At 39.7% G+C, this 16591-nt stretch overlaps 1 protein-coding gene across 2 annotated transcripts; it reads left to right on the forward strand.

The window, feature by feature from the left end:
• Positions 1–12610, forward strand: LOC138056499 (mRNA-decapping enzyme 1B-like). 2 transcript variants are annotated; one of them, XM_068902316.1, is made up of 11 exons: positions 1–159; positions 540–580; positions 2135–2262; positions 3290–3356; positions 4762–4831; positions 5757–5837; positions 6452–6794; positions 8030–8103; positions 10101–10190; positions 10790–11026; positions 11978–12610. In XM_068902316.1, exons 1-11 carry the CDS (start codon positions 19–21, stop codon positions 12047–12049), a joined length of 1344 nt encoding a protein of 447 aa, XP_068758417.1. In that variant the 5' UTR covers positions 1–18; the 3' UTR covers positions 12050–12610. The 2 variants fall into 2 exon arrangements, with proteins under 2 accessions (XP_068758417.1, XP_068758418.1); XM_068902317.1 differs by having other exon boundaries at positions 8033–8103.
• The last annotated feature ends 3981 nt before the right edge of the window (positions 12611–16591 follow it).

Raw genomic sequence — 16591 nt, forward strand, 5'->3', positions numbered from 1 at the left:
TTATATAAATCAGTCAAAATGGCGACCGAGAAGATGTCAAATTCGTTCTTGAAACTAAATCTCAGTGCTATCAAAAAGAGTGATCATTACGTCGTGAAGATTCTAGATAGCGCTTCTCAAGTGGCACTTTACAAGTTCAATGCAGAAACACAGGCTTGGGTTGGTATATTTCAGTTGTACTTAAATCAAACTATTAAAGGTGTAGCGAGTACTTGGGGAAACATTATTTTCGTTTTGAATTTCCAGCTTTTAAGCTATTTATCCAGTTTGCGTTTTCTTCGTAATTCACTCCTCGATAGTTGTAGTGAAATGTAAAAAAGTTCCATGAAAGTTAATTACAAGAAACTTTTAAACTTATTCAAATGCATCATGTGATCAATAATTTAATCCCTTACATTGTATTTGCGATGGACCGGCCGATCAATAATACGAAAACTATTTGTCAAGGAATCAATGAATGGACTAGCATCGAAACAAGAAAAGTTGGGTTAAATTTGCTGAATTTTCCATGAATCATCTTCTTTAAATCGTTTTTTTAGGAAAAGACGGAAGTCGAGGGAGCTCTGTTTGTCTACAGCAGGTATTATTATCCTTAAATATATTAACAAAGTCTTGCGGGCTGAAGCACAGCAATGAAAACTATTTATTTATTTATAGTGTACAATTTGCAAATACTAAGTGTCATAATGTGACAGTATTTCTGCTTGGTAAGAGGAAAAAGATAATTATTCTTGGAGAGGTATTCCAAACATCTATATGCCAGAAAGAGAAGTACAGTATTTATTTATTTTCTCCTTACAATTTGAGGTTTGTCCGGACATGCAATACCTGTGAATCCTGATTAGAAATATTACTGTCTTGCCCCTGCTATTCATATTTTTCTCTTATTCTCCTAGTTTATCACAAAATTGATAAATTTTAAAGCCTATGATGATTGTAAGTAGTCGTCAATGAGCAAGGTGTCTGGGCTTTGTTAACAGAGTTTAGTGCATGTATGACAAATGATTTGTTCATGGCTCATGACAGGGTGAGTAGAGAATGCGTAGCAGTGTTCAGAGCTCACACCTCACACTAAATTTGTGACTCAGGTACAATAGACCTCCAAAATGGCGGCCGAAAAATTAAAAATTAAAAACTAATACCAGAAATAAAAAGAGCATGTTTACTTTAGTAACCCTGCAGAGTTTTGGGATATCAGGTGTAATATCAGCTGAGAATATGAAAGATGAAAAATTTACAGACATTTGTATGATTGGGGGTATATACGCCAATAACCCCAATCATACAAACGTCTGTAAATTTGTCAAGTTTCAACTTACCGGTACTTTTTCTCAGCTGATATAACACCTAATACACTGAAACTTCCCAGGGTTACTTAAGTAAAGGGGCTCTTTCTATTTCTGGTATCAGTTTTTCATTCAAGTCAATTTTAACTCATTCAAATCTTTTGCCACCATTTTGGAGAAGGATCTTTTCCCAGACTTGGTATCATGTTTGGGTTGAGTTTGTTTGTTCTCTACTCTACTCCAAGAGGTTTTTCTCTGGGTACTCTGGTTTTCCCCTCTCCTCAAAAACCAACCTATGATTTCATGTGGGTTGATGCGCTATCACTTATAATACACTTGACATTCAAATAAATAATGTTTGTTACAGAACTTTATTATGTGGCAAGCAATTTTCAGGCTAAATGGATCACTCTGATTGGCTGGTTTTAGGTCGGGATGTTTACAGTATGGACTACTACGTAACCATGGAAATGGTCCACTTCCATACTTGTCTCTGTCCTGAGAAATTCAAATTGAACGAAACACAAAAAGTTTTTAAAAAGCGGAATTAAATCTTTTCATCACAACAGTACAGTTATACAGAAAACAGAATTTAGTTTTAAATGTAAAGTTTGCCGATGGAAGACAACGATTATGAATGTGCACCAAGTGGAGATTAGTGCCCGATTGCTCACATGAACAATGCCATATAATAAACAACTTATTACCAGTAAGTTCACTTGCTCGGCACCATACTGATCTCTCATGCCAGAACCTCGGGCCAATATTCCCCAGTATGGCCCTTGTACTCGGTTAGTAAGAGGTTAACAACATTGCAACTTGTTGGTCATTGTCTTTGTTTCCTTTAGGTCCACATCTCCAACCAGTGCATTCTTCATTATGAACAGATTAAATATGACCAACATGATGGAACCCATCACTAGTAAAGTGGAATTTAAGCTTCAAGATCCGTTTTTGTTATATAGAAACATCACGAGTTAGTAAGCCATGTTTTTAATTTGTTTTATTTGAACTGTTTAAAATGTTTCATAAAACATCTGAACTCGTTTAACCCAAATATACAGTTCACTTTGGAAATAGAAAACACCAAGGGGCAAGGCTTACCTATTGTAGACACCATTACAAGTAGACGGGGCACAGAAATTCAAGTGGATGTATAAACCGACACACACCGGCACACACCGGCCATTATCTCGATTTCTTTTCTTGTCACCCTTTGTGCCACAAAAGATCGGTGGTTAAAACTTTGCTGAAAAGAGCAAACAACATACAGGTACCATCAACAAATGAAGGAAAATGGGAAGAAATGCAACGAGTCAAAGCCGTTCTGCGAGATAACAACCATCCCATGTCTTTTATTCAAAACTGCGAGAGGGCGTTAACCAAACAAGCCACCGAGAACAACTTCAATGTCTTTGTAGTGTGCAGCTGTATGTACAGGGCGTTTCCAAGAAAACTACACTGTAACCATCAACAGCCTTTTTCCACACCCCAATTTCAGCTAGACTATTCTGACCCCCAGAAATCAGGCATAGTGTACAAAATCAATTGCACACAATGTAACTTTGTGTACTATGACCAAACAGAAAGATCATAAAGACCCAAATTGCAGAGCACAAAAAGGCACTGGCAGGGTTTGATCAATACTCCAAACTTTGCAAGCCAACTTTGAAAATGTGAAGGTCATTGGTTTCAATGCCAATACCACAAGCGACTTTTCCTCAAAGCGTGGCACTCTACTTTGGACCTGAACGCTAGGAACGCTCATATCTTACTTCCAGAAGCCTACAAAAGCATTGTGCGAGCTTCAATTGTATGGTCATGCGCGCAAGCTTTGTGCTACGTTACTTTAAATAGCCTATGACAATGAACTTCGCTTTCATATCATTGATGAAGGCTTAAGCATTAGCTGAAACGTCTGTTGAAATAATATCAAGAGTCAGTGGCAAACCTTTTTCCATAGAACTTATTTGAACTGTTGTTTGGCTCTGTTATTCTTGCAGAAGGAATATTTGGCATTTGGTTCTATGATAGTGAGGAATGTAAAAGATTGGCGACATTGTTCAATACGTAAGTGCTGCAATGTTCAAAATGCTTGAAAAGAGCATGGCTGGGCAGTGATGAAACGGCCCAACTCTTGCCACTGTGTTCAGGTTGTCATTCACGACTCATGTGTGCTCAGCAGTTTGTCAGTGTTCATCTTTGCTTCATCAGGTTTTTGTCTCAGATGCATAGGAAAATCTTTGTGTAGTAATGATGATAATAATAATAATAATAATAATAAATACTACTACTACTAATAATAATAATAATAATAATAATAGTAATAATAATAAACAATACAAATTATTATTTGCTTAAGGCGAGTTGAATATTATCTGTGAACAACAACCGAGACGAAGTCGAGGTTTTAATTCACCGATATTCACTAAGCTTGAGGTGAATAATTGTTTTAGTATAATTAAGTAGGTCATTATTTGAAAAATATGCATTTTCTTTAAAACAATTAATTTCTTCATCAACCTCGACAAAAGGTCTTACGGGCATTTTGAAAAAAACTGCTTACTAGGCCAGGTGCAACCAATCAGTGCAGAGAATTTTCATTAATCACCTAATAATAATTTAATTTTACAAAGTTAATGTTATTACTACTAATACGGGGTTTTCAATAAGAATTTTAGTTGGCAGCAAGACCCGAGGAGTAGGCGTAGAATAGACAATGTGCACCGAAAAAGTGCTTCCTGAGGGCCAAAGGCACAAGTTTGTAGGGGGGTCTCTTAGTATGCATTTCCTGCATTCTGGATCAAGAATTAGTGTATTTGAACATAACATTAATATCATTAAGTTTTGTCTTTTTTATCCAGAGGGAGTGCATAAATCCTCCAAATTTTTGAATTCATTTGATGGCAAGACATATTTTCTGTTTTGAAAAGACCTTAAAATAGTGTGACAAAGCCCCCTTAAAGGGTTCCTTTGCATTCTCTACAGCTGCGTGCAATGTGTTTCATCTCTCGCGACCGAAAAGACCTTTTGTGGATGTTGTCTTGTCATGCTTCAAATGTAGTTAGCATGTATCAGGCAGCTTACACCATACACTGGACTGCTGAACTTGCCTCAAAAACGTGTTTGCTTGATCCCTGATCACCGCTTTTGACATGGACAGGGAAACAGAAATCACTGGCAAAAATACTCAGAATTCAGGTGTCTCTTTTGTTTTTCATGAACAAAACTTTCCCTATCCAAGACTCGTGTTCTGTTTGAATGTTTCTCATGTTATTCGTAAAATTTGGGATAATTTCCAAGGAAAAGTAGGCAGTGAGTTCACATGCAATAGGTGGTGAATTTCGCCGGCCACCAGCTCTTATTGAAAACCCTAATAGTAAGAAGTTTTAGTGGTAATGAGATAGGTTGAAGACAGTCACAACTTATGCCTTTTGTGTCAAGTGTGACATGCATGAACCTTTTTGTTTCACAGGCTCAGTTCTCAGATAAGTAGCGAAACAAACAGTGTGATAAGCAGTCCACCTGCTGCAGAAATTGCACAGGTAATTTCCCTTACTTTCATTTAATTTTGTTTTTATCCTTCCCCGCAGCCTGACAGTGAGACTTATAGATTTTAATTCTGGCTGATACCAGAGGACATTACTCGCAGTTTGGGTGCGCTTTAGGTGTGAATCATTGGCCTAATAATTTTGGTGACACAAGGCATATGTACTTGTCTATGTAATCTTGATACTTAAATTATTAATAAAGTGAATGTTGTGGGGTACAGGGTTAGTGTGGCCTGCGTTCAATTCGCAGATGCTACATCATATGTGGGCTGAATTTCTTGGTTCTCTGCTCTTTCACGAGACGTTTTTCTCTGGTTACACTGGTTTTTCCCTCTCCTGAAAACCAATGACTGATTTGGTTTTTTACTTTTTTCATGCTGTTGATTACAATTAAAGCGTGTTACTAGCTTACATGAAAAAATTACTCAGTTCTGATTGGCTAAAAATGATTCATGTAACACAGTGCGAATTACACCAAATTTTCTTCAAAACAGTTTTGAATGGTTTAAAAATATTTCTTCATACATATCCAAGTTTACAGTTGAATGACTTTTGAATAGCACTCTTGTAAGAGTTTAAATGTGAAAAATAATTATTGTTATCTGTGTCAACCATCAGTTGAATGAACTTCATAGAAAAATAAAGCTACATGTGTGCTGTCAATATTTTAATTGTCTTCTTTTATTATTAGTAAGTGATTTTTGTGTAATTTGGTACGAATAAGCACTTGTAAATTTTTCAGACCACAAATTGTCTTAATCCAATGGGCTCTGGCAATTTTGTTAGTCTGGATAATTTACTTGTGCTTATCAATACCAAATTGCCCTCAAAGTCATGTGATTACCTATACTAAACCAGTGAATGGCAAGTTTTATTAATCAACCTTTTCTGTATGATATTACTGGTATTCCTTTATCAGGGAGGTCAAGAAACGAAAGAAGAAGAAAAAGTTGATATTATGCAGCTATTCGCTAAAGCACAGGAGAGATACAATAACCAGGTGTAGTAACTGTGTTGGGGTTCCTGTTCATTCCGATCACTAGATAGCCACTTTCTCCGGATAGTTTTAAACCGCGTCAAAATATCCCTGAATAAGTACGCATCACTGATAGGAAACCCGAGTATCTCGAGATGCGCAGAACGTATGCGCAGTAACAATAGTAGGCACCGTCCTTAATCCAAGAGTTTGTCTCCTTTCTGAAAATACAATCACCGTGTTTATCCGCAAGATCACAATGCTCGCTCCCGTACATCTCGCGTAATGAAACCCAAGTCGATGCAAAAAAGGGTATGTTTAATAGAGACGTCGACAAACCTACCTAAGCGATAAACTACTAGGAGTGAGGCTTAATATATTGTACTTTGTCTAATGCCTGACGATTTTACTTGTCAATGGGCAGGGGTGGCGGTTATCAACCACTAAATCCACGCGAAAAATATGTCTCCTTTATTAAAGTATATATGATCCTTCACAAAAGCAAGCTGCACAATTTCCAAATATCGAACCCATACATGCTGCTTCAATCTGTTACTCAAAATAATCTTAAATTTTAATTTTCTCAAATCATTTTATTCTGCTTTTATGTGAGTAGGAATTTTTTTTTCCGGAAATAGCAAAAGCCAAGCAGTTTAGGAGCTTCGTCATTACCTAGCACGCCTTCGAAAATACAAGAGCCGCCTTCCGAACACAAAGAACAGCATCAAAAATTCCTACTGGAAAATCAACACCAGAAGGAGCAACTTCAAAAACTTTTCAAAACTGAGGATTCTCGACCACAGAAGCAACGAACGTACTCCTTCCCGACATCTCTCCTGTCGGGACAAGCCGTGCCATTGCCTAAGGGATCTGGGCTAGAAAATGGTTTTTCACCTGGGAGGGAGGGACAGTCAAGCAGAAAAAAAGAGAATTTCAAGAAAAGTCTCACACTGTCTGATGTCAAGGCTCCTGTGAGTTCAGGTAACCAACACAAATTTTAAATTCTTTTGAGCAGAAAGGTCTAGCATAACAGCCCCATAATCGTCCTTATTATCGTTAAAGCCGTTAACGCATCGTCATTGTTACTGGATTTGTTACTGTGACTGTCGTTGTCAAAGTTTTTCGTTGTCCTCATCATCGTCATCATCATCATCGTCGTTGTCATCATCATCGTCATCATCGTCATCGTCATTGTCATCGTCATCATTGTCATCGTTATCGTCATTGTCATCATCGTCATCGTCATCATCATCGTCATCATTGTCATCGTCATCATCGTCATCGTCATCGTCATCGTCATCGTCATTGTCATCGTCATCATCGTCATCGTTATCGTCATTGTCATCATCGTCATCGTCATCGTCATCATCATCGTCATCGTCATCATCGTCATCATCGTCATCGTCATTGTCATTGTCATCGTCATCATCGTCATCGTTATCGTCATTGTCATCATCGTCATCGTCATCGTCATCATCATCATCATCATCATCATCGTCATCATTGTCATCGTCATCATCGTCATCATCGTCATCGTTATCGTCGTTGTCATCATCGTCATTGTCATCGTCATCGTCGTCATCATCATCATCATCATCATCGTCATCATTGTCATTGTCATAGTCATCATCATTTTCATCCTCTTCATATTCATCGTCATTGACAACATTTTCACCTTCATAATAATCATTTCTTCCTTTTCATCGATCGTCTTGAAAATCAGTTAGATTACAGTTCACATAATTCAGTTCAGTTTATTTTTGACACAATTCTCAATATTTCACATCCTTGTTTTTAGAAATTTAGTGACGAGAAAGCTCATAAAGAAACCAGAAAGCTTATTTGATATGAGCTCCTCAAAAATGAGATTTAGCAGTTGGCGGAGTTGGAAAAAAAACTGCAATGATTTTTTTTTATACACACACCAACACAGAGGCACCAAGACTGGTCGAAGATAATCCTTTTAAGCTTTGTCTTAAGCAAATGGCCCAACGCTGTCAGCGTTTTGGATTTCATAACCATTCAGAAAGCAGCCAGGTGGACATTCAGACATTTTTTCACGCCCGTGACTTTACTTTGGCATAAACTGAATGCAACTTAAAAAGTTACGATTCTAGACTTAAATCGCAACTTTTCAAGTTGCTTTCATTTTAAGCCAGAGTAGTGTGAAACTATGTTTGATCTGGAAAATCGTCATCCCTCGAACTTGTTTTCAGTAGAATTAATGCCTATGCTGAGAACGCAAGATGATTCTGCCATTGAGGGCACAAAAGGAGGAGCACAAAGGAAGGTATGTGTTACTTACATATGGACGATAAGGAGCTTCCGGCCTTGTGCCGTTGGAAGCTCGTAGGGCTGAGTCGTGCGTCAAATTCATGAAAAGCGTTAAATCTGGTAACCCACTGCTTCCCATATGTGAGGGGTTGTTGGTTAAAGGGGCTAGGTCACGCTATTTTAGGTAATTTTGTTTAATTTTGTTAATTATGAGCTCTAAACGTCATATTGGCAGAGCAAGAGTCTTTCATTTGCAAAATCACGGCCACATAACAACTGAGAATGATTTTCAAGCTTTGTAAATGACATTTTGATATAGAGTGATATAAATTTGAAAAAAGGTGGGCCGACGTTTTTCAAATTTACCCAAACTCAATCCATTTCAATCCTCCCCAGTTTTGTCCATCCATGTCCCTTCTCGGCTTCCCTGTGTTTTGTTAGAGTTCTTCTTTAGTTTTGAACAGTTATTTTGATATTTTAGTTAATTCGATGACCATTCGATCAGTGCTGAAAATGCCTAAAATTGCGTGACCTAGCCCCTTTAATAATGAATCAAAATACAATCTAAGACACCAGCTTCAACACGAGGTTATTGTTAATACTAATAGGTTTAAAGATTTTGTAACGTTTCGTTATGCATGTAGTATTATTAATTAGGGTGTTGCGCTGTACCTGTAATCCAGCCTTTGGGCTGCAATTGGTATTAATAAACAAACTACAAACTACAAGATCAAGACGTTTTTGAAACACAGACGGAAACCAGAAGTGAATACTTTGCATGCCAGGGAGGTAGTCTCTCCCAGGTTTTAAAACTAATCATCTCTAACAGTGAAAAGGTATTTAGGGATATAAATGTGGTACTTGTAGTGTCAAGACAACTTAGAAAAGACAACAGCTTACTTCTGGTTGCCCTCGATGCATTTAAACACGAAGGCGCACTAGAAAAAGCGTGGTGCCTTGGACACATGGAAATGATTTAAGAAACGGTCCAGATAAGAACGATAGCAACAACGGCAACGAACATGTTGGAATTCAATTGGTATGCAAAAAGGTGATAACTTTTCTATTGTCTGTACCTACTTCTGATTGGCTTAAACAGCAAAAGTTAACAAAACTTCATAAAAGCAGTATTATATTCATCCTTACTTTCCAACCATCTTCCATCTTTCATCTGGTCTCAGTTTAAATGAATTCCACAGAAATCGTATGTGGGGAACATGTAAAATTGTAAACGTTTCTTGGCTTTTGTTTTCAACTCTTGTAATTGGTCAAAATCTTTTAACACAAAAAAATACCCTTTCAAAGTGGGCTGTAAATGAATTTTATTGCGTTAACGGCTTTCCTGTAGGTTTATGCATTCTCTGTGTAAAAATGATAACATTCCTATGTGGGGAAAGCCCCGTTGCCGCATAACAAAGGAAATTGCTATCCACCTTACACGGATCATTGCTTAACAATCAACCGTGTATGCAACCGAGCTCTGTGATAATTTTTGCAATAAAAAAGCCCCGTTATGGCAATGTGTCCGTAATATGTCACAAAATGTTATCTGTTTTTCTTTTCTTTAATCCCCAGTCTCTCTTTCTCGCGCTAGAAATATCTTTTCGGGTTTCCGTCTCTGTGTTGCTGTTTGTTGAGCACCTTCTTGGATAATTAATCAGTCGTGCTTGAATGAATTCGAACAAAAGCAGAGCTTGAAGCGACCCCTTTTATAGTGCGTCTTCGTGTTTAGGGTCCTTAGGCTACCTGCCGTTTAGCATATACCGTTGCAATGCTGAATCTTCCAAATTATTTCACTCTCCATGCAAGACTTTTTACGATAGAGGGAGAAAATGTTATTGGCTTATAGGGAAGATATCTGTTTACAAACACTGCTTTTGTTATTTAAATGTGCCAACCACAGGAACAAAGGATCCTTTGTTTCGACAGCCAATGAGGCTCTGGTTGGCACATTAATGACAATAGGTGACGTCAACGATACCTTCCCCATTAGTGAGTGAATTTTTCCTCTAGTTATTTCACAGCGAACAATTAGAGGCGAACAATACCAACGTTTTAACCTGGCAATCGGCTGCTCCACTGTCAGTTGTCGCACATGCTAAGGTGGGTATTTTTTGGGTGTGGGATGAATGATTTTTTAATCGTAAAAGCGTCTGACCTTGACTAGACTCCCTTGAGCGCCTTTTGCGAAAAAAACCTAAGCTAAATTGATTTCAAATGAAAACTTGAAAACAATTGAATTGTCGAAGGGGACCCAAACGGCGTGACCTCGCGGTTACACTGGCACAGTGGTCGGTCGTGAAATGGATATCGAAACGCGATAAACCTTAAGCCAGTTTGCGCAAGCCTCTTGCACTGCACGTGACTGTTTAAATTTCGGTTTGGACTTTGACGGTCAATAGAGCAGATGCATATGACGTCACCGCAGACGTGCTAGTGTCCCAATCCTCTGGAAATTGAGTTCCATTTTTAGGCATTCGTTGCCTTGTTTGTTTTGGATAAAGAAAATATTGCGGTAATACCCGTAAGTGAATAGGATATATTGTTTTGCTTTGTTTTCACTGACGCCCTGAGCCAAAAACCATTCAATTAAGCTACGACTGCGTTTTCAGATGAACTCAAAAAGTCTACTTTTAGAGATGTAGTTATATGTATCACCGCTTTCTGCAAAGCCAGACAGTGTACGTTCTCGTGTTTCCCAGGAATCGCCCCAGAAACCATCACACGATCAAGGCGCTGCAGCGGGTACCTCTCTCATGTCGCCTTTAGCTTTCCAACCTTCAGGAAAAGTGACAGTTATGACGTCACCAGCGCAATCTAAAAGTGACAAAGTGACAATCATGACGTCACCAGCGCAATCTAAACCACAGCCTGCTAAATTGGAAATATTTCCTTTGACACAAGAGCAGCTTGTCCAAGCAATGACTTATTTATTGAAGGTAAGTGCTAAATGATGATGATGATGATGTCGACGAGAACCGTCGTGGTCGATGTGACATCGACTGTCGGTGTCGTCGTGGTCGATGTGACATCGACGACGACCGTACGACATCAACGACGATGATAACGAGAAGGAGATCATCAAAGACGTCGACGTTGATTACGAAGACGCCAACAAAGAAAATAGTTTTAAAAACTGAAAATGTCATGGCGTTCTCGACGATGTCGCCGTTGTGTATATATCCATAAGTGCCTATTGTCTTTGTCATCTTCATTATCATCATCATTTTCACTTGGATTAACTAGTCAATAACTTGAAGCATTTACCATAAGAAACAAAAGTGAGATTACCACGTTGGAGACTTGGTCTTGTCCCTCACAAGATAATAAAAGTAGCAGCCCTTTGACCCGCGACCTAGCTGGTGTCAGGCATGGGTTTAGCTCCTGATGTTACGGCCCAAACTGATTTTCTTATAGTCAATTGAGAATTATATCCAGGCATTGTGGCCCAGTGGTTAGGACGCTTGCCTTGAGATCCCGGGTTCAAGACCCCGCTCTTACCACTCGTTGAATTTGATCCTGGTAGTCCCTGGTTTAACTTCGTGGCTGCACAAGTAAATAGCCAACTGGTTTGACTACGGCCAGTTGGGATTCTAAAAATTGTTGCTGTTCTGTTCTGTTGAATGTCATTTTCTCGGAGATATTAGCCACTGAAATTGAAGCTAAAAATAAAGTTTCGATGTATTATTTATTCATGTCACTCACACCGATGTGATTGGACAAAATGTCTGCTAGTGTTGCTAGCGATACGAAACGCGTGCGACACATGGAAAGCGTGATTTCGTTGAGAAAATGATAAAATATGTTTCTCTTGACTGAAAGTAGTTTGGTTGCGTTTTTAAGGACCTGAGTAGTGTTTTGAGAGATTCTAAATTAGTTTCTTTGTTTAGAATGACTCCGAATTTGTCGCTAAAATTCACGAGGCCTACTTCAAAAGTTTGCAAGATAAGCTGCCAACTTAGCGCGAAAGGAAGGCTGGGATAGCTGTGCCAACGTACTTGTGCTGACAAGACCGAAAGGGCTGGAAGTGCTGTTGCCAACCAAGGAATTAGACAGAGATTATAAACAGGGATGTGTAACTTACGGTTCGTTTTGTTAATAGCAAATTCATTGTCAAGACCTCCAAAATTTTGAGATTTACAGCTTTATACGTACGAAGTTTGATTTTTAGGGTCATTTACAAATGAAAAGATTTCTTAATCCTTCTCGGGACAAGGTACTATAGAGAGTCGAAGTGGAGAAAAAAATAATGAATGGCCATCTCCAGCTTTGCAATTTTTATCAAATTTTGCTGAAAATTTATGTCGACGGTGCAAATTTCATTTGGAAACAGTTGATTGCCTGTTTGCATCGTTTTTTACTCTGGATTTGTTTTAGTTTCCTTAATCTGTTGTGGCAATCTTTTCTCGCCTTATGAAGGCATGTTAGGTTTAAACGCAGTAATACACCACAGTCCAAAGCAAAGACAGATCACTCCTTGTGTCCCCATCGTTTCAATAAAGGCGACAAAGTCCTCTCGAAAACTGATGTTGATACACTGTTCACTGAAAGGGAGGAAAGAGGAGCAAAAGGAGAGGGGAGGGATGAAAATACGAATGGAATAAAAAGGGGTAGGGGAGGTAAAAAGGAAGGACGAAATAGAGGAAGGGAGGAGGGGTGGGGGATGACTCGAAGGAAGTAAAGGAGGTAGGAGAAAATAAGGGAAGGATGGAGGCAAGATGGACAGGGAGTAAGGAAGAAAGGAACGATGGAAAGAAGGTATAGAGGATGGAGGAGGTGTAGAGGATGGAAGGAAACGTGGAAGACGGAGAGGGAGCAGGGAAGGAAGGAAAATAAAGGAGGGAAGGACGGGAAGAGGGCACGAAGGACGGAAGGAAACGGGAAAGAGGGAGGAAGGAAGGAAGGGGGGGAGGGTATAAATAAAAGGTAGAGTAAAGGAAGAAAGAATGGGAAGATAGATGTTGAAGAGGGAGGTAGGGAGAAGATGAAAAAGGCATGGAGGGAGGAAGGGGGAAGAGAGGGATGGAGCAAGGAGGGATGGATGGATGGAAGGAAGAATCAAAGGACGGATGGATGGGCAGAAACAATATGGAGAGGGATGTAGGGTGAAAAATGGCACGGGGAGAGGAAGGGGGAAGAGAGGGATGGAGCAAGGAGGGAGGGATAAATGGAAGGGAGACTCAAAGGAAGGAAAGAAGGAAGGATGGAAAGAAGTAAGAGGGAGAGGGGGAAGGAAGGGTGAAAAGAAGGTACGGAGGGTGGGAGAAAGGAAGGGAGGGAGGGAAGAAGGAAGGAAGAGGGAGGGGTAAATGAAAAAAACTAATGAAGGATGGACGGAAAAAGCAAAACGGAGGGGGAGGGAGGAAGGAAGGGTGGAAAAGAAGATTTACCTTTGATAGGAAGAATTTTGCTTTCGTGAGAATATACATTGTGTAAAATGTAGGAATGTCGCGTTAGGTTTCGGTTGAGAGGAGCGGAGATGCTCGTCGTTTCGCTTAGGGTTGTAAATTTCGGACTTTGGTCGTATGCATCGTATTGCCATCGTATGTGGCCCATATGTCGCCGTGAAGGTTTCGTTTGGGGTTGCACGGGAAGAAGTACAAAAATATAAATTTAATGGCGCGTTTTCACTCAGGTGACCAGCAGCCATATTGGATTACTGAAACAAAAGATAGTATTTGCATAAAAATAGAGTTCAATTCTCGGAGGATGAGTTTGGTACACCATCATGGCCGCCATGTCTTTGTTTTGGAACACCAACATGGCCGCCATAACCGCCGTGACGCCGTAAATATGATCTCTTTTAGGGGTCAAAAAAGCCTGGGCCAAGCCGTGATTGGTCTCCTTTAGGGGTTTAATTCAAAATTTCCAACGAGCATCCCCCAGGGGTTAATGATTGGAGGCAAAATTGAGAGTTTATCGGCGGGTGTTCAAGTCTTCCACATAACCTCAAATTTGGTCATTTCATGTCGTTGTTCAGGGATGAGGAAAGGTAGTTCAAAAAGTGCGGACTGTACGGCAACGACAACGCCACAAAACGGTAGCGACCTTAATTAAGGACGGTGCCTACTAATTCAAAGATATTTTTGCGCGGCTTACTGAATATGCGGGAAAAGCAGATCTTAACAAGTGTTATTGGAATCCAAAAAGAAAATTGGGGGTAACCAAGCATTTTTCGAACATAATTAATCAACAATATTTGTAAAGAGCTTTAAAGACAAGCGATGTATGGCGTTCTTTTCCAAATTGAAGCTTGATTACCTCTGAAAAATGCTTGGTTACCCCCAATTTTCTTTTTGGATACCAAGAGCACTTGCTAAGTTCTGCCATAGTTAATGCATGGAGATGGTTACGAAACTAGACAAGTTCCTTTGTTTCATGTTTTTGTCCGTATTTTTAGCCTTGACCCTGCCCAAAACGGTTAGCATTAGATTCCATCAACCAAAACCACCCTGGCACATTTCCCTACAATTACACGACGTAATATCCTGTCTTAATATGACAAGCTTACCGCTGTAAAAAGAATGAAAACAGGCAGAATTAGAGCTTTAGTTCAACAAAAAATATCGTTTTTAAGCAAAGCCGCGCTGATCTACAGTATTTAGGTCTAAAAACCACTTTGAAGACGGTTAGCTTTTACTTGTTTTGCTGGGTACTACTATGTCAATACTCTAAAAAATCCGACTTTCCAGGAGCATGTATCGTTAGTCTAGTGGATATTGGAATATGCAATGGAATTCATCGACCCGCGTTCAATTCTTTGGCTCGCCTAATCTGAATGTTCTCTGCACATTGAAATGTTTGTTTCTTTGAAGTTGATTTGAAGTCTGAAATAGATTGTACGTCGTGTAAGTTAAATAAGGAGGGAAATGTGGGTTTGAGGGATGGAATCTAATGCTAACCGCCCAAAACACACCTTTTTTCGAGAAGATAACCAATCAAATCCTTCGATTAAATTATGCGCAACTAATTTACAAACCCGTGCGAAGCGAAAACAAAAGATTGTGCAGGGTCACGGTCAATTCAACATCGATTGCGACAAGGTTCTAAGGTTTCATAACCAGTCCCTCGATTAACTATGCTTCTGATTTCTGTGCATAGTTTTAAACCGCGCAAAAGTATCCCTGCATTCATAAGCACCACCCATAGGAAATCCGAGTATCTCGAGCTTCACAGAACATATGCGCAATAACAATAGCAGGCACCGTCCTTAACCCTTTCACTCCTGTGGGGTTCCCCATTGACGAATAAAATTGTCTGGCGTTAGACAGAGTAAAATCTATAAGTCTCACTGGCCCTTACAGAAGTGAAAGGGTTAAACAAGGACAAGGACGAAGACGACGGCTATGACAACGCCACGTAACAATGGCCGTGTTTTTACGAGCGGTTTTTCAGGTCGTTTAGCGAGTTACAACCGAACTTGATTCCATGAAAACAGTTCCTTTGCCAACTCGCTTAAAGTTAAGCGCGCTTAAAGTTAACCCCGCACCGGTGGCTCAGTTGGTTGAGCACCGGACTTTCACGCGGGAGGTCGTGAGTTCAATTCCGGCCGGACCAACACTCAGGGTCTTTAAATAACTGAGGAGAAAGTGCTGCCTTTGTGATTACATCTGCAAACGGTTAGACTCTCTATTCTTCTCGGATAAGGACTATTTCTTTGCCGTTGTCGTCTTGACAACGACGAGAAATGATCAAATTTGAGGTCATGTGGAAGACGAGAGCACCTGACGAGGAATTTTCAATTTTATCTCTAAATATTCACACCGTTCTCACCAATTTTATTGTTAGAATGTGGACTAACATTTGCCATGCTGAGCGACTTGGAGTAATCGCTTGAGGTCCCTATTTTAGACAATGTCAGTAGTTACAAGAGGAAACTTAATTGCCACACTCAACGACGTGAAATCACCAAATTTGAGGTTTTGACGACAACATGAGAACAAATGCCGAGTGAACTTTCATTCTATGTTTTTACTCTGAAAATTTATATTTAGTTCACTTCGCCCACATTGCTCGCCGTGTACGAGATGGCATAATCGCGAAGAACTTACGATCGTTCAAATTTGAGGTGAACCACGGTTTTCGCCGTCGCCATCGTAGATCTTTAAGTCCCTTAATGGCAAAGAAACCATGGCAACGCGCATCGGGCGCCTGCGGAGACATTTCCTTTGCTTATTGACACCAGTTGTTCTCATGCTTGTTGACGTCATCATTGCTCCTTGTGCCGTGACAGTGGCGTACCACCTGTCGTCAAACTCTGAAAAATGAGCATTTAAATGAAACTTGAAGCTAAGGACGCTTTCCATTTCATGAACAGAATTGACTGCCCAGACCTGGTATTTGTTAGGACTAACTCTACAACACCTTCAAATTATCACACTTCGAGGATGATATATACTCCAGAAGAATGCGAGGGACTGCAATGCTAGTGTTTCTTCAAATTGTTACATTTCCTTTGCAAACTGACGAGTATGGCTTGCCACTTCTGACAAAAGGAAAGCGCC

Source organism: Montipora capricornis, chromosome 7 (assembly GCF_036669925.1).
Source record: "Montipora capricornis isolate CH-2021 chromosome 7, ASM3666992v2, whole genome shotgun sequence".
Lineage (NCBI taxonomy): Eukaryota > Metazoa > Cnidaria > Anthozoa > Scleractinia > Acroporidae > Montipora > Montipora capricornis.